The sequence below is a fragment of the Ovis aries genome, chromosome 1 (assembly GCF_016772045.2).
Source record: "Ovis aries strain OAR_USU_Benz2616 breed Rambouillet chromosome 1, ARS-UI_Ramb_v3.0, whole genome shotgun sequence".
Lineage (NCBI taxonomy): Eukaryota > Metazoa > Chordata > Mammalia > Artiodactyla > Bovidae > Ovis > Ovis aries.
The window spans coordinates 86,027,523-86,050,057 of NC_056054.1; the positions used below are offsets into that span (position 1 = coordinate 86,027,523).

General features: G+C 40.1%; 2 protein-coding genes across 3 annotated transcripts in view; both read left to right on the top strand.

The window, feature by feature from the left end:
• Positions 1-78: 78 nt before the first annotated feature.
• PRPF38B (pre-mRNA processing factor 38B) lies at positions 79-8,501 on the top strand. 2 transcript variants are annotated; one of them, XM_004002260.5, is made up of 6 exons: positions 79-636; positions 3,331-3,399; positions 3,679-3,830; positions 3,911-3,971; positions 5,997-6,220; positions 6,469-8,501. In XM_004002260.5, exons 1-6 carry the CDS (start codon positions 361-363, stop codon positions 7,316-7,318), a joined length of 1,632 nt encoding a protein of 543 aa, XP_004002309.4. In that variant the 5' UTR covers positions 79-360; the 3' UTR covers positions 7,319-8,501. The 2 variants fall into 2 exon arrangements, with proteins under 2 accessions (XP_004002309.4, XP_042107684.1); XM_042251750.2 differs by lacking the exon at positions 79-636 and adding an exon at positions 828-1,106.
• Positions 8,502-8,856: 355 nt separating this feature from the next.
• Positions 8,857-22,535, top strand: part of FNDC7 (fibronectin type III domain containing 7) — a 42,663-nt gene continuing 28,984 nt past the window's right edge. The window contains exon 1 of the mRNA XM_027964827.3: positions 8,857-22,348. Within this exon, the coding sequence (XP_027820628.2) occupies positions 22,286-22,348 (63 nt within the window). The 5' untranslated portion in view covers positions 8,857-22,285. The remainder of the gene's footprint in view (positions 22,349-22,535) is intronic.

Consider the following 22,535-nt stretch of genomic DNA (forward strand, 5'->3'; position numbering starts at 1 on the left):
CCACCTGGGCGTCTCTGATTGGCCGTCGGCTAAGCTTGGAATTCTGGGGCGTGTTGCGTCATATCCGCCGGGGCCGCCATCTTGCTCCCAGGGGCAGTTGGCGGAAGAGAGCGCGCTCCCAGGCCGCCGGCTCGGTGTCTGCTTGGAGTTCTCGAGGCCCGCGATTCGGCGTCTGCTCTCGACCAGGGGTCCGTCTCTTACGTTCCGGTTGCCCTCCCTCACCCAGCTGAGGGACAGCGAGGCGGCCCCCTCTTCGACGGCGTTCCATGGAGTAGGGTCCCGGACCGTTGTCCCGAAGAGCGAGATCGAGCTTGGCCGCCTCCCCCTCCCTTCTCCCTCCCTTCTTCCTTCCGCCGCAACATGGCTAACAACAGCCCGGCGCTGACAGGCAACTCGCAGCCGCAGCACCAGGCGGCAGCGGCCGCAGCCCAGCAGCAGCAGCAGTGCGGCAGCGGCGGCACCACCAAGCCGGCAGTCTCGGGCAAGCAGGGCAATGTGCTGCCGCTGTGGGGCAACGAAAAGACTATGAACCTCAACCCCATGATCTTGACCAATATCCTGTCGTCGCCTTACTTTAAAGTGCAGCTGTACGAGCTCAAGACCTACCACGAGGTGGTGGACGAGATCTACTTTAAGGTACGAAGCGACTAGACTTGGCGGGGTGGGGGGGATGTTAAGTTCCGAGGAAGGGGTATGGAGGAAACGGGCGGAGGCGGCCCTCGAGGTCTGATGATCTGTAGCTGAGGAAAGGTTGAACGGAGGGGGAGCTGTGGCTTGTAGTTCGCCAGGGAGGGGTCAAACTGGGGCCGCCCTCTCATTTCCTTTTCAGATTTTTAGGGCCAGGAGAGCCCGCCGCCATTGATCTCTCTCTTCCCCCAACCTCCTGCCCGCCCCTGGGGGGAGTTGGGACGGGAGGACTGGGGGAGAGGAGAAAGGAGTAACTGAAGCCTCTCCAGTTTACAGTTTAAATTTCTTTCTTTTGACGTGGATCTGCTCAGCGCCAACTTGTTGGTGCTTCTCCCGCTCACCCCGGGCCAGTTCGTGTATTGACTTCATTGTTGGCCTCGTGTTGTTGGTATTCACTATCCGATCCGGACAGGGAGATGGTCAGTGTGTGTGTCGGGTGGAGTGGGAGGGTCGAGGGTGGAGAGGTGCAAGTGGAAAAGATGTACCGAAGGCCTGGAAATTTTAGCAGCAGGAGGTCAGGAGTGAGTGGTTTCAGTCACCTGTGCGTTGGGCTTATTTAGAATTATCTGGGCCCTGGGCTTCTGCGGCAGGGTCGGTGCTGGCTTGGCTGTGCTGGGGAGCTCACCTGGCGCCTCCTCACTGCACTCTTGTCTCAGTTCTTGTTTCGTTAGCAGGATTGACTCAGTCTTGCAGCGAGGCTCGGAGCAGCCCAGGGTCGCAGGTAGAGGTATGCATTATTAATCATGCTCAATCGCCATAAATGCATTTCCCTGGTTAAATGAACGGCTACTTAGATTTTTTTTTTTTTTTTTTTGACCATTGGTTTTGGTCTTTTCCTCACGAATTTGGTAGGCTTTCTCCATTTACCTAAAATTATGTAGTTTTTAAAAATTATCTTCCAGGCCTCCTAAGATAAACTTATACTATTAAAGAATATCAGTTAATCTTAAAGGTCTTTAAATACTTAAACTAAGACATCTGACATAATACGTTTTGTCTGTATTGACTCCTAAAAACCACTTGACAGACCACATAAAAGTTATCTTCCCTGACCTGAACATATCTGTAGAGGTGATAAGAGAGGAAATTTTCTTTATTTGCCTTCAGGTTACGTTTTGTCCACCTTTTCCCCTAAGTGAATAGCTTATTAAAGGATTTTGAGATACCAGTTGGTTTTGATAGGAGATCTTATTTTGAGAATATAATTCAACTTTGGGTATATAAAGTAAACTGAAATTTCTGTGTACTCTTAATATTGTAAGTAATTGTAATACTGTGAACTAGATTTTTTTTTTTTTTTTTAAGGTAAGGCCTTTTTCAGTGTGGATACAATGTGGTGAATATTTAACCCTTATTCAGTTGAGATCGGGTTCCTGCTCTTTGTGGCAGGTTCTGTTTAATAACCTAGGCAAATGTTAATAGGATTGAGGGGAAAGTTTGCTTTCAAATTTTACATACTGTGTCTTGAAACACTTAAGATTCTACTACAATTTATTTAAATTTAGTTCTAAAATTGAAGACTCGGGTTTTGTTATCCAGATCAAATAATCGTTGAAATATATAGGCTTCCTATTTTGTAAGTCTATTTTGAATGGCATCCACCCCTTTGGTTAGCCTTTAAGGAATTGAAACATCTCTTCACAGCAAGGTGGGGGAAGGAAATAAAACTCTAAAGCAGTGCAGCTTAGTCCACTGAGCAAAATAGTGTAGTGTTTACATTTAAATGCATGCTTTTCTGTCTGAGGCATTGACAAGGACTATTTCATGTAATAATGGATGGGTGGAAGTAAAATTTCAGAAATACGTAGTAAAAGAACAGGATTTCAAAACCATTTGGTTTTGTTTCAAGTTAAGAAACTAATACGGATCTTATTTTTTCAAAACACCTTTGTTCTATCTGTTGTACAGCTAATCTTTCTTTGCTGTTTTTAGGTGAAATATATTGTTTTTATAGGGTGCCCCACTTTAGCAAAGATCTGTATCTTTGAATATACTTGACAATGCAAGTTATACTTACTGTTTTTGACCCAGTTTATATTTGGGGGGAAAATTGAATTGGTTCATATAATCAGGCTGAAAATATACAGTAACTAGAATAATCTATGTGTAGGTATGGCCTTTGTAATTTCATCTTTAGTCAGAAATGAACATAATGCTTGATCATGGTTTTAAAAAAATGTGTAAATATCAAGTTTGATGATTTTGCTTCAGAAGTAATTTGTTACTACTTTAGCACACTTTGTTTTTTCTTTATTTTATAATGTGGAATTTTAAATCACCACAAAATTGGAATATTAAGGGTATTTTAAAGTTGTTTTTAAGTGTGTAAGACTAGAAATTTCATATCTCCACCTATATCTGCTCCCTACAAAGCTAATTTAATGGGATTTCTGCTGTGTAAAGTTGTTGAGGTTTTGTTAAACCCTAGGTTGCTTTATTGGTGCTATTTGAAATATCTAAGCAGTTTTCAGAGATGGTTTACATACTTTAAAATGTATGTAAACAAAATATATACATCATGTCAAAATGCCCAACTTCCAAACTTTTGGAAGAGCTGCTCTGTTATGGATTGGGGTTTACTTGAATCATTTTTTTAAAATTCAAAGCATGAATGTTTGTTGTGTTTCTCTTTTCTATTTTCAGGTCACGCATGTTGAACCATGGGAGAAAGGAAGCAGGAAAACAGCTGGCCAAACAGGGATGTGCGGAGGGGTAAGTAGAAGTACGTGCATTTTTCAGTTTTTCTGTGTCTAATAACTAAGTTTATGTTTGGAAAACTAAAAGTTTGTCAATTACATACCAAGTTACAGTTAGTTTGTGTTTTTAAAAATCTAAAGTCAAGTGTTCCCTGGGGTTAGAAAAGCTTTTTTTTTTAATGGTCTGTTCTCAGTTCTGGATTGTATCTTGTATTAATAGCTAATAGGATTAATCAGTTGGTATTAAGTATCTCTGTTAATTACTTTACCACTGTCTTAATTCTTTCCCTTAAAGGTTCGAGGTGTTGGAACAGGAGGAATTGTTTCTACAGCTTTTTGCCTGTTATACAAATTATTTACTCTGAAATTAACTCGCAAGCAAGTGATGGGTCTTATAACACACACAGACTCTCCATATATTAGAGCCCTTGGATTTATGTATATAAGGTGAGCATACATTTCTCTACATTTTCAATAAATATCTTATTTTAATTGACCTAAGCTTAATCAGTCTTATGTGATTCTAGGTACACACAGCCCCCTACAGATCTGTGGGACTGGTTTGAATCCTTCCTTGATGATGAAGAGGTATGTCAACAAGGGTAATAATTAATTTTCTTCTGATTATCCTTTTAAAATATTTTTTATTTATTGATGATTTAACATCTTCCAGAATTTTCTGTACCTAAATTTATTCACTCACATACTTTTGGAATTAATGTCCTGTTACTAAAATTAGGGTGGATTTTATATGTCTTAGGTTAAATTTTTTAAGTCTTGTTTTCAAATTTTTAAATTGTTTAGATTTATTTTGCTAACTATTGAGTTTTCTCTTCCTAGTTGTGTTCTGTGTATAGATCTTGACTTGTACAGTTGATAGTGACTTTTTAGTTGGCCATGCTCAAGATTGAGGTGGTACGACATGCACATAGAAATAGTAATTATTGCTTTTTTTAATATATATTCTGGGACTTTTCAGATTTTTACCCTATAATTTCCTCCAAATAGGAATATTTCCATTTGTATAGAAATGCAGAATTTTAGAGCTGAGTGGAATTTAAATAGGGTGAGGGTTTAGATAACTTGTTCAAGGTGATCAGACTATTTCAGTCCCAGCTTTCTAACTCTTACTATACATGTTTACAGAAAGAAACCTCTCTTTAGTGGTTCAGATTTTTTTTTTTTTAATGTAAAACTTAGCATTCAAGCATAAGGTTGAACTTGTTACATATGTTCAGAAAGTACTTTGGAATACATTACTGTGTCAGATTTAAATAATACATGTATTAAAGTCCAAGATCACAGAAGGATCTTAACAATGATCACTGTTGTCCATTCATCTGTCCCCACCATTACACTTTAAGGTTCATAAAGAAAACTGAGTGGTATTTTAGTAGCCCTATTTAAAATGTATCCAAAGAATTGGTTATATTAAAGGATAGTCCTAATGGAAATCTTTCTGGTGTGTTTTTATTACTACATGCACAACTAAATAAATCTCACTCATATAGACATGGAGAATTTTTCTCTGTACTTTTTTTTTTTTTTTTGTAAAAAGTCTATTTACAGTCTGTTTCTTATCTCGGAAGAGGCCAAAAGTGTGTTAGATGATAAATCACAATCGTTTTTTCTTTTTAGATAAGATTTTTCAGGCTAGGGTGCTTCTCCTTTCTATATTTAAAAAGCATGTCCCACTTCATAAGTTGATATTAGGTTTGTTTCTGAATGCTTCTGTTTAATCTGTTTTTTATTGTATTTACAAACCTGAGGCTTTCTATTTAAGCTAACTTATTGTTTTCTTCCTTAGATATCTGCAGCGATTATATTTGGAAATACTGTATATCTGAACACTTAAATGTGTGTGAGTGCAAGCAGTTTTACCTTTAGCTCTTGTTTTCCTGTTTAGATAACAAATCTCACTTTCCTTGTGTGCTTGCACTATAGGTTTGGGACTGACAATAGCTGACTAACATGTCCTGAGCTGTGAGAGGGCATAGCAAGAAGGCCTTCATGCGGTAATGACCCTTTTCAGAGACAATGGTCATCATGGATTATGCGTTTCCAATTATTTGTTTATTTATTTATTTTCTACGTAACTCTAAATTAGAAACCTCACTGCTTCATGGCAGTTGGTTTGCTATTGCTTCCAGTTTTATTAGGGCTTCATTTTATATTAGAGCTGTTAAAAGATAATCTTTAGACAGGAACTATTTAAAGTAGTTCATATGTAGCTAGGTTACGCCGCTAGGAACAATGTATGCAAACGTGTCCACAGAAATAAAATGTATAGTTAGTAGGTATATGGAATGTAAATTTGATTGTTCCAAATAGTCTAGTAATGTAAGGGGGTGTTTCATATTCTTTTTTAACTGAGAGAGGTCACTTCTCTTTCTGTCCATGAGGTTGCAGGGTTTGTTCTCACCTGCATGCACACACTGAGCCCAGATATTTCTGTGTATCATTCATTACCAGATTAGAAAGGTACACAAACTGAAATTTTTGTTAGAATTTTTTTGTATTTGAGATTCCAAAGATGGTTGTATTTTTTATAGTATTCTTATATTTATTGAGATAAATTTTTTGACGGCCAGGATATCTTTTGTGTTTCTGTAGGACCTAGATGTGAAGGCTGGTGGAGGCTGCGTAATGACCATTGGTGAAATGCTGCGATCTTTTCTCACAAAACTGGAGTGGTTTTCTACTTTGTTTCCGAGAATTCCGGTTCCGGTTCAGAAAAATATTGATCAACAGATTAAAACCAGGCCAAGGAAAATCAAGAAGGACGGAAAGGAAGGCGCTGAGGAAATAGACAGACATGCTGAGCGCAGACGCTCAAGGTAATGTAACCCTTGAGTTACTGCAGCTTTAAAATGTGCTTTATGCAAAAGTTCTTGGAAATTAGTATCACATTCTTACATATAATTTGTCATCTTTCCCCCATTTTCTACCCTTAAGGGCATGTTCAACAAATTATGCATCTGTAAATGAGAACAGGCAAATATTTTGCTTAAATTATTCTTCATGTGTAACGCTTATGTTTTATTCAAGCTTTTTTCTCCCCTTCCTCTTTTTTCCTGAATATTAGGTCTCCAAGGAGATCACTGAGTCCACGAAGGTCCCCGAGAAGATCCAGAAGTAGAAGCCATCATCGAGAAGGCCATGGGTCTTCTAGTTTTGACCGAGAATTAGAAAGAGAGAAAGAACGCCAGCGACTAGAGCGTGAAGCCAAAGAAAGGGAGAAAGAAAGGCGAAGATCCCGGAGTATTGATCGGGGGCTAGAACGCAGACATAGCAGGAGTAGGGAAAGACATAGAAGCCGTAGTCGGAGTCGTGATAGAAAAGGGGATAGAAGGGACAGGGATCGGGAAAGAGAGAAAGAAAACGAGAGAGGTAGAAGACGAGACCGTGACTATGATAAGGAAAGAGGTAATGACCGAGAAAAGGAGCGATCACGAGAACGGTCCAAGGAGCGGAGAAGTAGGGGTGAGGTAGAAGAAAAGAAACATAAAGAAGACAAAGATGACAGGCGACACAGAGATGACAAAAAAGATTCCAAGAAAGAGAGAAAACATAGTAGAAGTAGAAGCAGAGAAAGAAAACACAGAAGTAGGAGTAGAAGTAGAAACGCAGGGAAACGGAGTAGAAGCAGGAGCAAAGAGAAATCAAGTAAACATAAAAATGACAGTAAAGAAAAATCAAACAAACGAAGTAGAAGTGGCAGTCAAGGAAGAACTGACAGTGTTGAGAAAAGAAAACGAGAACATAGCCCCAGCAAAGAAAAATCTAGGAAGCGCAGCGGAAGCAAAGAACGTTCCCACAAACGAGATCACAGCGATAGCAAGGACCAGTCTGACAAACGTGATCGCCGAAGGAGCCAAAGCATAGAAACAGAGAGCCAAGAAAAACAACATAAAGACAAGGAGGAGACTGTGTGACAGTTTTTTTGTAAAAGTGGATCACATTGAATCCTATAAACGTTGGATTAAATCTGCTTTTTCTTTTTCCTCCCAAGTTGAGGTTGTGCAGTAGTTACGCACTCTTCAAGCTCCCTGTAGGCTGCATTTTCATTTCCTCTTTTGTGTAGGGAAGTGCCTTTGTAATCCCATTTATTGCATTGATGTCTTCACCCAATTGTTGAGTTTGATACATGATGCACAGATTGTTCTTGCATTTTATTGTTCAACTGTTTTTGAGATGTACAGTCTGTACATATGTCCTGAAAATGTTTTAATTCCTTTGGCATGGTTGCCATGTTGGTTAAATTTGTATAAGGCAATAAACTGCCACTAATTCTATTTTTGTTTTGTAGGTGTGGGATTATGGTTTGTGTACTGAAGTTAGCATGGCTGTGCTTTTCGTAATAGAATGCTAAAGACTTTGAAAATGGATCTAGGATGTCTATTATAGGAGAACTACATGCTTTCAGTGTACATGAAGGCAGCAGCTTTAGGATTAACATTCTTGCCCACTGTATATTGTCTTGGAAGGCTCTTGTTAATATGTTAAACCTAATAGTCTCTACAGTTAACTTTAGAGAGAATTTATGAGAAGTTAGTTTCTGATGCAGAGGTTTCAATTAGGCTGTGATTTGATCAAAAGTCCTTTTAGCATTCTACCTCAAAGGGACACTGTTAGTATGCCTAAAATTAATTCACTTAGTTTTCCTTTTTTATTTGAAGAAAATACATGACATGTAATCTTTTTCTTGAATTTTTCAGATTTTAAAGTACTATATTAAAGGAGAGATTAATGTCTAAAGCCTAGCATTCTTGCAGCAACCCTATACTAACGTGAGATTGGGAGAGGGTGGGGCAGGTGAGTAGAGAAATGGGTATAAGCCTCAAGCTTCCAAAGTGTTTTTATAAATGGAAAATACTTAAATTATGAAACAGCTTGATATAGTGTCCTTTTTTTAAATTCAAAACTTTTTTTATTGAAAATGAAGATTGCTGTTTGAGTTTTTAAACTTAATCTACAAGAGAGAAGTATTAAAAGTAATGCTTTGCTGCATTATTTAAGATTATCAGCAAATTATTTGATAGATTGTTCTTATGACTTGTATTCTGATTACAGAGAACGATCATGAGTGTGGAATAAATTACTGGATTAAATCCTTTATCCTGGGTGTTGGCTTCCCCCTTTTGTTAAGTATTTTTTATTGTGGAAATAGATACAATGTTAGTAGAGTCATACTTTGAGCAGAAGGATATCTTAGCACCCAAATGACAAGTAAATTTTAAATGTGTAGATGGAATTAGACATACATGATGGCGAGCAATGTTTGTTAGAGTTCTTAATAACAGTTCCCTTTATCCTTGGGTGTTACTGCATCAATAGGTGGGTTTTTGGTTTGAATAATTAGTTTCACATCAGAGGTCCTTATTGCAGGACTTTACAATTAGGTAATATATTTGAATCATTTAAAATTTGGACTTGAAAGAGCTTTTAAAAATAACTCTTCGAATTCTTGTAACAGAGGCCCAAAGTTCAGTCATTGACAGGACTATAAGGGAGTCTTCTGACAGAATTAACTGACCATATTAACATTTGTTTCTCTCACTTCATATTGGCCAGTGAGATGGGCACTCAGATGCCACCTTGCAAAAAAAAAACGTTAAATGGGACAAAGGAGTACATTTGGCAGAGTTCTTCATATGTGGGCTTGACTAACATTTGTACTTAACTTCAGAAAAATCTCATTAAATGAACGAATTCTAAGAAAATACTCTTTCTTTTAAGAGTAGAATATTCAATGATCTTTTAAGCTGAGTGTCAAGTGAATGAACAGTAGATAGGTAGAAAACTTCCTGAATGATGAAAGCCAATAGATTTAACAAATATTTAGCATACCTAAATGGATGGTGCTACTCCTTTGAATATAGTTAATTTGGTGGTGTATTTTGGCAAAACATGGGAAGAATTTATTACAAATAGAAGTGAAAGTATCACTGCATTTAGTTTCCTGTCATTTTGCTTTTGAGCATTTTGATATATAGGAGAACATGTAAATAATATTAATGCCAGACATATGCATGACTTAATTTGGAGAATAGCTTTCAAAAAGGCAGAAAACAAGCGGCTCTGAAAGACATCTCAGGATTGTTTCTTGCAATTTTTGAGAAAACTTAAGCTTTTGATAGAGCTTAATATAATTAGCAGCCTCCATGCAGTTTCCTCAATTTACTAAAATGATCTCACTTTTCCATGTATTATCTTGCATATGTTTTCTAATGTTCAGTTTGCAATTAAATCCAATACATGAGCTAGTATGTTATTAGTCTTGAGATTTTCATACAAAATTTGCATTTTAATACCTCCCGATTTATAATCTATTAGTTGGATTTAGTTTCTTACATCCTCTAAGGCAGTAGTCCTTAACCTGAGTCATAGACTCCTTTTTTGGAATCTAATGAAACCTACAGATTATGTCTAGAAAAATAAAAAGGGTTCTAAAATTCACTCCTAATTTCAAAAGAACTAGGTTGTTCCAGGTCTTGTGCAGTGTTTTGGTTTTTTTTAAGCTGTGTTTAAAAAAACAGTATTATGTAGTTGGTAATGAACATCGGGACCTGAGAGTCACCTCAGCCATGTCTGACTCTTGCCTGCCAGGCTCCTCTGTCCATGGGACTCTTGAGGCAAGAATACTGGAGTGGGTTGCCATTTCCTCCTCCAGGGGATCTTCCCGACCCAGAGATTGAACCCACATCTCCCTCATTGGCAGGCAGGTTCTTTACCACTAGTGCCCCTGGGAAGCCCAAGAAGAAGGGCTTCCCTATCTGGGAATTGAATCACCCAGGCAGTGGTGAATGCACCAAATCCTAACCACTGAAGCACTAGGGAGCATCTGATAGTCTAAAATTCCTTCACCATCTCATTGTGAAATCTTGGAACTTTACAAATAGTTCTGAGGTGGCAATTTTCACTTTAGGATAATTGGCTGTCAGTGTTTGTACTGTAGAAAGCATGGCAACATGAATACAATTAACTGAAAAACATTACCATCATAGCTGACTTTAAATCCATTATTCTGTTTCCCAGAGCATTGATTGTTGAATTTCTGTTTCAGAATAATGATCCATAATGTATTGCACAGGTAAAATAAGGTTGGGGGGCGGGGGGTGCGGTATGTGTGTATGTCTTAGGTGCTCAGTCATGTCCAACTTTGCAACCCCATGGACTGTAATCCATCAGGCTCCTCTGTTCATGGGATTCTCCAGGCAAGAACACTGGAATGGCTTGCTATTCCCTTTCCCAGGGAATCTTCCAGATCCAGGGATTGAACCCATGTCTCTTCCACGCTGTAGGCAGATTCTTTACTGATTGGGAAGCAGGGTGGTGTCTAAAATGAGTTAAGCTTGAATTATTCAACAACTGACCTCTTTTGCATTTCATATAATACAAGCCATGACATTTTATTATAAGAATCAGGAAGGAGAATTTCCTGGCAGTCCAGTGGTTAGGACTCTGTGCTCTCACTGCCTAAGGCCTGGAGTCAATCACTGGTTGAGGAACTAAGATCCCACAAGCTGCTTGGTATGACCAAAAAAAATTCAAAAAAGTAATAAGCTTCCCTGATCAGCAAATACCTAAAGTCCATTAGTCTATAAAGTGGGCTTTCCACTTTTTTCAGCCATTCAGAAGCCGAATTATTAATCCATTGAGTTGGTGGATTTAGCTGACACCCACAAATCTTAACATTTTGAATAACAAATGGAAGTGAAAACAAATAGTGCTTGCTGAGCAAATGCAAGAGAAACACTCTTGCCCTCTCTCCTACCCTCCTATTGCCTTGATACTCAGGAGGACCAAAAGAGATTTCTTAGATGCTGAACTCATCCACCCAGTCCAAGTACTGGTTCAGTGAACATTTCTTCCTGAATAAGTTGTTCTATCTCTGACCCCTGTTCTGGTAAATTGAGTTACATTGAGCCTTGTAGGACTACCACTGATTTGTGGGTGTGTCAATTACCTATTTCCTAGCTGCTAAATCCACCCTTCATTGCTCTGCTTTGTAATAACAGAATCTGAGCCCTTCAGATACTTCTCTTGCTTGTTGGCAAGTTCTGTTAAGCTTGTCAGTGGATGCTGGAGGGTTGCTGCAGAAAGAAGGTGCTTCTCTTCCTGGTTCTGATATTTTTTTTCTTCTGCAGTATGTAGGAGCCAGTGGCATGTAGGACACCCAGTGTTACCTCACAGGAGGGGTTTCCTAACTAGTGTCATTGACACCTCCTCTCAAGTCCTGGATCTCTGGGTCACAGCCACGCCCTCACCAACAAAATCTGGATCTCAGCCTTGCAATGGAAATTCTTCCAGATTTTCTCCTTTCTTAAGGGACGTCCCCTTCCTTAGCTCTATAGGCAATGACTGCTCCTATAGCTGCTATTTCTGTATTCTTAAGAGCTTTCCTTACCCTTAGTAGCCCTGTTATTGGTTAGTAATTCTTCATATAAAATTTTCCTTGTTCAAATTATTGTGTGTTTTCTCTCTCCTGACTGGACCCTGACTGATACATTAATAGTAAATTAAGATACCAGTCATAAGGGTGCCACTTCATTAGGTTGGTTGATAACTCCTGATGTAGTCTGGTATGAAGGAGTCAATCCAAGAAGTTTGTTGAGAATTACATAAGTGAATCATACTGACTCCTGAGAACTAAGAATTGCTCAGTCCTTAGAAGAATGGAAAAGACTTGTAGAGTTGTCATCCTGAAGATGCTCATGATAAACAACTTCCCTGAAGCTCCCTTGCTTCTGGCTGACCTTCTTGAGTTTTTTGTTTTCCATTATGGTCAGTGGATATTCTTGCAATTTGTCTGTTTCCGCAAGATTACCTGAATTTGTCTTCCTTGAAGCCCATGAGCCTTGTAGTTTGTTTTATTGTAACCACCAGGAATTCCTGATCAGTGGAGGTCTTGTCAATTTCCTTCACACTTAATTCTTAACCTGTCTGCACTTGGTACAAGTAAGACTATGTCCTCTACTTGATTGGATTGGCAAAGAAGTCAAAGAAGTCCTAGGTACGATTCCCTTTCCTTGGTAGAAATGATTTCCCCAAGGGAGAGGTACAGAAATGGGGAAAGAATGGAGTATGAATGAGGGCAACCATAAATCTCAATAGTGTCCAGTCTTTCTCTGGACAATCAGTTCTGCGCTGTATTCCTACTATATCACTAGACAGTTCTTTTTATTTACCTTCCGGAGGGTATTTGAGATATTCACTAGTTTCTTAAGTCCTCTACTCCACCTCCACGCTTTTCACATACAGAGACTACCAAGTGGACATTCCTACACTTGCCGCCTTCTCTTCTCCAAACTAAAAGATGAACTGTGGTCACATCTGTTCTCCTACTTCTCTTTATCCATCTGTTAAATGTTGCAAATTCTGCCTGAAGCTTATGCCTTGTGCTTATACCTTATTTGTTCATTCATGTGGCAGAGACTTCGGCAGTTCAATATCCATTTTCTGTTCCTTTCTAGCAATAGAATTTGTTCTTTTTTAGCCACGTGATGGGGTGAGGGAACTTGTCTCCTGACCAGGGATTGAACCCATGCCCCCGCCCCCTGCAATGGAAGCATGGAGTTTAAACAGTGGACCACCAAGAAAGTCCCTAGCAATAGAACTTTTTGATTGTGTATGCCATTTTCTTTTCTTTCAGCTCAGTTGACATAACCAGGAGACCAACTTCTCACCAACAGGATGTATGTGGCAGCAGGAACCTTTCTTTAAAAGCTTACTGGCATATAGTTCACCTTTTCTTTTCCCTCTAGCATTGCTGAATTCCGCTGCTTAGAACTTTGATATGACAGCTGGAGCTTTATCTTGGACTAGTAAAAAGAAGGCCTCATCCTAGGGATGGCCCACTAAAAAATTTAAGGGAACCTGGCTTCCTGAGGACTCCATGGAATAGAATTGCAACTCCTGGATGCTCTGCTCTAATACTTAAGAAACTTAAAAGAAACTTCTGTTTAAGCCACTCTATAGGTTTTCTGTCACTCTCAGCAAAATGAATCCTAGCATTATTTATTTGAAATCTGGAACTGTATACTAAGTAACAAAACCGAGGGGCTTCCCTGGTGGCTCAGAGGTAAAGAATCTGCCTGGAGAAGAAAATGGCAACCCACTCCAGTACTCTTGCCTGGGAAATCCCATGAACAGAGGAGCCTGGTGGGCTACAGTCCGTGGAGTCCCCAAAGAATTGTATACAACTTAGCGACTGAACAACAATAAAACCTAAAATACTTAACATTAGCTTGGAGGTTGGGCATCAAGAAACATGGACACAGGTATTGTGGGCTAGAAAGCTGATGATGCTTATTATGCAGCATCATAAAATTTTACCTTTCTTTCATTATCTTTTTTAACATTTTACTTTTTGGCCACGCTGCGCAGCCTGTAGGATCTTAGTTCCCTGACCAGGGATCAAATCTGAGCTACCTGCAAACAGGAGTGCAGAGTCTTAACCACAGAAACGTCAGGGAAGTACCTCATTCTTTTAGCTTTTATTTTCAGCCCTTCTCATGGCCTTTGGATGACTGACTAACCTTGATTTTCCTAGTATTATCCTATTAGTGCCCTAAGAATGTTTAAACAGGGCTACCCTAATAGCTCAGTCAGTAAAGAGTCTGGCTGCAGTGCAAAAGACCTGGGTTCGATCCCTGAGTTGGGAAGATCCCGTGGAGAAGGAAATGGCAACCTACTCCAGTATTCTTGCCTGGAAAATCCTGGAGACAGAGGAGCCTGGTGGGCTACAGTCCATGGGGTCACAAGAGAAAGACACGACATAGCAACTAAACCACCACAATGTTTAAACATTTAAACAATGTTTAGTCCCTTAGGACCTAAACTCAAGCATTTACTGCTTTGCAGAATCCCATTTCTGAAAGAATTTCAGACAGTTGGTAAGCATAGTAATTCAAAATTTTAAAATAAATTTATACAAAGCAACTGCTTTATATGATTATTTCCCAATGGAACTGTTCAGCAATAACACTCATAATCTATTTGACTACAACTAAGAAGTTGACTTTAGCCAGAAATCAGTTGCTGCTGACATAAAATCATTGTGTGTTTCTACCTCTTCTCTGAACCTCCCAGCTCCTCTAATGTTCATGTCCACAGATTATGTCATCTGCCCTCAGTTGTTCATGTCATCCGTTTAATGCTTGTTGGGAGTGGTGGGGTGTTTTTTTTTTTTTCAACTTTATTTTTGGCTGTGCTGGGTCTTTGTTGCTATGCGGGCTTTCCTCTAGTTGTGTAGGGCTGGGGCTACTCTGTAGTAGCCACGCATGGGCTTCTTATTGTCGTAGCTTCTCTTGTTTCAGAGCGCGGGCTCTAGGGTGCTCGGGCTTCAGGAGCTGCAGCACATGGCTCCGTGGTTGTGCATCCCTAGCTCTAGAGCACGGGTTGTGGCACGGGCTTTGTTACTCCAGGTCATGTGGGATATTCCCAGACCAGGGATCGAATCTGTGTCTCCTGCATTGGCAGGTGGATTCTTTCCAACTGAGCCACCAGGAAAGCCCTGGTATTGTTTAGTCAGTAAGTTGTGTCTGTCTGACTCTTGCAACTATAACTCACCAGGCTCCTCTGTCCATGGATTTCCCAGACGAGAATACTGGGGTGGGTTGCCATTTCCTCCTCCAAGGGATCTTCCCAACCCACGGATTGAACCCATGTCTCCCGCTTGGCGGGTGTGTTCTCTACCACTGAACCACGAGGGAAGACCCATTTCAATACTTAAGGCTTAACAAATGTCTCAATACCTCTTTCCTCACTGCTACCAGAATTCTTAGTGATTCCAGTACCCATCAAACAATTTTTCCAATTCTCAGGCCTTTCAATCTCTTGAGCACCTGACTTGCAGTTTTTTTTCCTTCCACCTGAACTCAGCTGCCATTTCCCATGGTTAACATCTTAGAACTGGACCATCACCAATAGCAAACTTCTCCATAGTTCCATTTCAAACATATTCTCTATTCATCTACTCCCTATTTTCTGCTTACTTCCCTCGCATAGCCTTTCCAACAATTCTTTAACTCCACTGGGTCCTCCTGTCTATTGTTCTTGCCGCCTTTTCATTCTCCACTGTGGTCCCTTCCACCTCCATGATCACAAGGGAGCAAGCCTCACATTCTTGCCCACCTAGCTTAGTTTCCACAGTCCATTATTAGAAATCACTTCTTTGTAAACATTCTCAATTCCCTTGATGCAGTCTCTCTCCATCATAGTTGCCTCATAATACTTCTATGTGGTGTGTTAGTCACATGCAACTCTCTGCAACCCCATGAACTGTAGCCCACCAGGCTCCTCTGTCTGTGGAATTCTCCAGGCAAGAATACTGGAGTGGGTAGCCATTCCCTTCTCCAGGGGATCTTCCCAACCCAGGGATCGAACGCTGGTCTCCTGCATTGCAGGCAGATTCTTTACTGTCAGAGTCACCAGTTCAGTTCAGTTCAGTTCATTTCAGTCGCTCAGTCATGTCCGATTCTTTGCGACCCCATGAATCGCAGCATGCCAGGCCTCCCTGTCTTATCACCATCTCCTGGAGTTCACTCAAACTCACGTCCATCGAGTCCGTGATGCCATCCAGCCATCTCATCGTCTGTCGTCCCCTTTTCCTCCTGCCCCCAATCCCTCCCAGCATCAGAGTCTTTTCCAATGAGTCCACTCTTTGCATGAGGTGGCCAAAGTACTGGAGTTTCAGCTTTAGCATCATTCCTTCCAAAGAACACCCAGGGCGGATCTCCTTTAGAATGGACTGGTTGGATCTCCTTGCAGTCCAAGGGACTCTCAAGAGTCTTCTCCAACACCACAGTTCAAAAGCGTCAGTTCTTCAGTGCTCAGCTTTCTTCACAGTCCAACTCTCACATCCATACATGACCACAGGAAAAACCATTGCCTTGACTAGATGGACCTTAGTCGTCAAAGTAATGTCTCTGCTTTTGAATATGCTATCTAGGTTGGTCATAACTCTCCTTCCAAGGAGTAAGCATCTTTTAATTTGATGGCTGCAGTCACCATCTGCAGTGATTTTGGAGCCCAAAATATAAAGTCTGACACTATTTCCACTGTTTCCCCATCTATTTCCCATGAACTGATGGGACCAGATGCCATGATCTTGGTTTTCTGAATGTTGAGTTTTAAACCAACTTTTTCACTCTCCTCTTTCACTTTCATCAAGAGGCTTTTTGTTCCTCTTCACTTTCTGCCATAAGGGTGGTGTCATCTGCATATCTGAGGTTATTGATATTTCTCCAGGCAATCTTGATTCCAGCTTGTGCTTCTCCCAGCCCAGCGTTTCTTATGATGTTCTCTGCATGTAAGTTAAATAAATAGGGTGACAATATACAGCCTTGACGTACTCCTTTTCTTATTTGGAACCAGTCTGTTGTTCCATGTCTAGTTCTACCTGTTGCTGCCTGACCTGCATACAGGTTTCTGAAGAGGCAGGTCAGGTGGTCTGGTATTCCCATCTCTTTCAGAATTTTCCACAGTTGATTGTGATCCACACAGTCAAAGGCCTTGGCATAGTCAATAAAGCAGAAATAGATGTTTTTCTGGAACTCTCTTGCTTTTTCCGTGATCCAGCGGATGTTGGCAATTTGATCTCTGGTTCCTCTGCCTTTTTCTAAAACCAAGCTTGAGCATCTGGAATTTCATGTTTCACGTATTGCTGAAGCCTGGCTTGGAGAATTTTGAGCATTACTTTACTAGCATGTGAGATGAGTGCCATTGTGCAGTAGTTTGAGCATTCTTTGGCACTGCCTTTCTTAGGGATTGGAATGAAAACTGACCTTTTCCAGTCCTGTGGCCACTGCTGAGATTTCCAAATTTGCTGGCAAATTGAGTGCAGCACTTTCACAGCATCATCTTTCAGGATTTGAAACAGCTCCACTGGAATTCCATCCCCTCCACTAGCTTTGTTCGTAGTGGTGCTTGAGAAGCCCCCAATTAGGACTAGAAGTAATACCCTGGTCTTACTTAAATAGGACTCTCAGTCTTCCCTGTGCCTGCACATGACCAGAAGAATACACAGCCATGCTGAGTGGCATCTCTTTAAATTCATGGCCATGACCATGAATGTGTGGAATCCTGGGCTTGTGTGGGCCTCAGAGTGGTGCCTCGACTTCTGCTGCTTTCCTGCCTCTCTAGCCTCACCCTCACCCTACCCTGGTAGATGCCATAGTGCACCATTCACTTTGGTAAATCTCCACTCCTGAAACCAGGCAAGGAGAAACTCTATTTGTTCATCTCCCAGTCTTTGGATGTGGTTGCCCCGGGGAAGAGTGTGTGATTTTGAGCAAGGCAACTCTAGGCTAAGGGCAAGCTTGAGAGAGGCTCAGCTGGCGTTCCAGCCACCACTTCCGCAGCTAGAGGGCGTGAGTGCTCATCTTGCTCTGGCCAAGCCCTCCTGTTCCTCAGGTCCTTTGCCTTTCTTCCTCCCTCTACCTGGCATGTTCTTTTCCTGTTTCCAAGGGACTTATCCTCTCTTCCCTGATGTCCCTGCTCAAGCACATCATTGCTGGAGAAGTCCTTTCTGACTGAGGTATACAAACTAAACTCCATCCCTCCATATTCTTTCCTGTTACTCGGCTTTTTGTTCAGGTTTAGCGATACCTGGCATTAAATAGTTCCAACATTAGCGTCTTCTTTTGGTCTTCCTCTTACTAGAGTCCTCCATGAGTGCAGAGCTCTGATTTGCTTCTGTTTATATCCCCTGTGCCCCTAACAGTGCCTGGTATGCAGTAGGTACTCTATGAAAGTGAAAGTGTTAGTCACTCAGTCGTGTTGTGTCTCACTCTTTGCAACCCCTTGGACTATACTTCCAGGCTCCTCTCTCTATGGAATTCTCCAGGCAAGAATACTGGAGTGGGTTACCATACCCGCTTCCAGGGGATCTTCCTGACCCAGGGATGGAACTGGGATCTTCCCACATTGCAAGCAGATTCTTTACTACCTGAGCCATCAGGGACGCTCCATAGAAACTTATTAAATGCACAGTGAAAATGTCTTGAATTCATAGTAGTCAACTCACAGAAGACAGTGGTTTAGTGGAAGGATCTTCGAGTATAGAGTTAGACTGATTTTTTAAAAACAACTTTAGTGAGATAAACTGACATACCATAAACTGCACATATTTATAATATAAACTCAGTGTTTTGACATATATGTATACACACATGAAACCATCACCATAATTCAGATAACATACATGTGCTTCATCCCCAGTTTTGTAATCCCTCTTGTAAATGGCAGGTGGTAATAGGGATGGATGAATTTAATGTTTTCATTAAGGACCTCCCACTATCTTTCTCGGCACAGGGACATGCTCCAGTCCTTTTTTTCTTTCTTTCTCTAAATATAATTGGCATATAACATTGTCAAGTTTGAACTACAAATCTGGGGTGTACAAGTGTTGGTTTGATACATTTATATATTTTACTTTTGTAATCCCTCTTTTCTGCCCTTTGCCATCCCAGGCAACCATTGATTTGGTCATAACCCTCCTTCCAAGGAGTAAGCATCTTTTAATTTCATGGCTGCAATCACCATCTGCAGTGATTTTGAAGCCAAAAAAAATAAAGTCTGACACTGTTTCCACTGTTTCCCCATCTATTTGCCATGAAGTGATGGGACCAGATGCCATGATCTTCATTTTCTGAATGTTGAGCTTTAAGCCAACTTTTTCACTCTCCTCTTTCACTTTCATCAAGAGGCTTTGTAGTTTCTCTTCACTTTCTGCCACAAGGGTGGTGTCATCTGCATATCTGAGGTTATTGATATTTCTCCCAGAAATCTTGATTCCAGTCTGTGCTTCCTCCAGCTCAGCGTTTCTCATGATGTACTCTGCATAAAAGTTAAATAAGCAGGGTGACAATATACAGCCTTGATGTACTCCTTTTCCTATTTGGAACCAGTCTGTTGTTCCACGTCCAGTTCTAACTGTTGCTTCCTGACCTGCATATAGGTTTCTCAAGAGGCAGGTCAAGTGGTCTGGTATTCCCATTTCTTTCAGAATTTTACCTAAATTATACATAGTATCAATAGTATATATGTATCAATACCAATCTCCCAACTCATCCCACCTCCTATTCCACCTTTCCCCCTTGATGTCCTCACATTTCTTCTCTATGTCTGTGTCTCTATTTCTGTTTTGCAAATGAGATCACCTATGCCATTTTTCTAGATTCCGCATATAAGCATTAATATGATATTTGTTTCTGTCTTTTTTACTCACTTCACTCTGTATGACAGTCTCTAGGTCCATCCACAACTCTACAAATGACCCAATTTTGTTCCTTTTTATGGCTGAGTAATATTCCATTGTATGTACATTGTATGCAAGTTTTTATATGAACATATGCTTTTATTTCTCTTGGGTGAATAACTAGGAGTGAAATGACTGGGTCATATAATCAGTGTGTGTTTAACTTTTTAAGAAATAGTCAAGTTGTTTTTTGGTTGTGCCATTTTATGTTCCTACCAGGAATGAGATTTCCTTGCTAACATTTGGTATCATCAGTCTTTCTAATTTTAGATGTGTAGTAAGTATGCAGTGGTATCTCATTGTGGTTTTAATTTACATTCTCCTAATAACTAATAATGTTAAGGATTTTTTTTCCCCCTCACCATGCTGCTTGCAGGAACTTCCCTGACCAGGGGTTGAACCCTAGCCATGGCAGTGAGAGCTGGAATCCTAACCACTAGGCCACCAGGGAGCTCCCTAGGGACATTTTCATGTGCTTATTTTTCATGTATATATCTTCTGTGAAATGTTTGTTCAAATCTTTTGCCTGTTTTTTATTGAGTTATTTTCTTATTACTGGGTTTTGGGAGTATATACATAAACATACTCATACATACACATATATTTTTTCTAAATTTTAATTAAAAGATGCAAGGCCTATGTAAAACATGTGATTTGCAAATATTTTCCCCCAGTGTGGTTTGTCTTTTCATTCTTGGAATAGTGTAGAAATTCTTCATATTGTTGAAGTCCAATTTATCAAATTTTTGCAATGGATCGTGCTTTCAGTATTATATCAAAGAAATCTTTATCTAACCTAATGTCACAAAGATTTTCTTCTATTTTTTTTTCTAAAAGAAGTTTTATAGTTTTAGATGTTATGTTTAGGACTATACTCCACTTTGAATTAATTTTTATATGGTGTGAGATATGGATTAATGTTTATGCTTTTAGCATATGGTTGTCTAATTTTTTCAGCATCATTTGTTTTTGGGTTTTTGTTTTTTTCATATTTTTTGGCTGCACAGCTCTGTTTCGGAATCTTAGTTCCCCAACCAGGGATTGAACTCATGTCCCCTGCAGTGGAAGTGTGGAACCCTAACCACTGGTGTGTGTGTGTGCTTGGTTACTCAATCATGTCTGACTCTTTGCAACCCCATGAACTGTAGTCTACCAGACTTCTCTGTCCATGGGATTCTCTAGGCAAGAATACTGGAGTGTGAGTAGCCATTCCCTTCTCCAGGGGTTCTTCCCAACCCAGGGATCAAACCCAAGTCTCCTGCTTTGCAGGCAGATTTTTTACCATCTGAACCACAATGGAAGCCCCTGGACTGCCAGGGAATTCCCTCAGCATCATTTGTTGAAAAGACTCTTCCCCATTAGATTGCTTTTACACCTTTTTGAAAATCAATTGTCACATATATATTCGTCTATTTTTGAACTCTATTCTGCTCTGTTGATCTACTTATCTATCTTGATACCAATCCTTATAATTAATCTTTTCTTAATTACTATACATTTATAAAAAGTCTTGAAGTCAGGATAAAATCAGTTCCTTTTACCCCATTTTGGTTGGAAGTGGAGTCAGATTGATGAGTTTTAATCCAAGCTCTACCATTTAATATTAGTATGATTTCATACAAGTCAGTTAACAATGTTTATTACTCGTTTATGTCCTTAGAATTAATATTATAGTGCTTGGATTAAATGCTAATTATTATTGAGGGTCTGAACTAGAAAGATGGCCCTGGATCTAAAAGGTACTAGAATGTCAGGGCAGTGCTGGGATGAATGAATTTAATGTGCTCATCAAGGACCTCCCACTGTCCTCAGTGTAGGGACATGCTCCTGTCCTTTTTTTTCCTTTCTGTCTCTCTCTTTCTTTTTTTAAACATATAACTGATGTATAACACTGTCAAGTTCAAGACATAAGTTTGAAGTGTACAAGTGTTAGTTTGATACATTTACATATTGTATGATTACTGCAGTAGCATTACCTAACACCCCTATCACATCACATAAGTATTTCTTTTTTGTGTTGGGAACAGTTAAAATTTGGTCTCTTAGCAACTTTGAGGTTTATAAATATTATATCATTAACTATTAATATAATCATTATTTTGCATGTTAAATCCCCCAGGTATATTTTTCTGCTAGTTTTTAGTTTGTACCCATAAACAACATCTCTCCAGTACCCCCAGCACCAGCCAACAGCAGAACTGATCACTTTGCACTGAAACAACAGAAAGAATAACAAATAAAGGTGATAAGAAATTAAAACTGGTCAGAATCCCCAAGTTTAAAATAGTCATTCCACTATGTCAATAATTTCTATACAGCTTTGTTTAATTTTTATTTAGAAAAAATTTTAATAGAAAAGAAGAGCATTCTACACCCAGGTTACAGTAGCCTTTCGGCCCACTTGGCATGGCTTACTTCCACTCTCCTTTTTTTCAGCCTTTGCAATACCTGTACCTGCCAGTCTCCAGGTGCCTCTAGTTATAGGTCAGCTCCACACAGAAGGGGAGGAGCTACTTCCCAGGGTCTGTTTCCAGCATTGCAGCCCCACATCCCAGCAACCAAACGTGCTGCCCACCTGGAGACCAAGGAGGACCTTGCCCACTTTGTTGTGTGCCATGTGAGTGCTCAGTCCAACAGGATGGCTGGTGCACCGGTGAAATTTTTATCTGTGGTTGGATTCAGTCTTATCTGTCTTAAAATGGTGAGTTCACCATTCTGACCTACCTGTAACTATTTGGGGGGGTGAGGAAGATACATTCAGTATCTTTCTCTTTTTTTGAAGGCTTTGGGGGTGGAGAGATAGAAATCAAAATACTTTGGGACCATACCAAGATTGTATATGTTTGTGTGTTTGAAATTTAATGCAGTTTACTAGTGAAAGGAAACAA

Coding starts and splice junctions, on each gene's coding strand:
- PRPF38B (XM_004002260.5), top strand. CDS start 361: ATGGCTAACAACAGCCCGGCGCTGACAGGCAACTCGCAGCCGCAGCAC. Junction 3,831..3,910: donor CTTGGATTTATGTATATAAG/GTGAGCATACAT, acceptor ATGTGATTCTAG/GTACACACAGCCCCCTACAG. Junction 6,221..6,468: donor GCTGAGCGCAGACGCTCAAG/GTAATGTAACCC, acceptor CCTGAATATTAG/GTCTCCAAGGAGATCACTGA.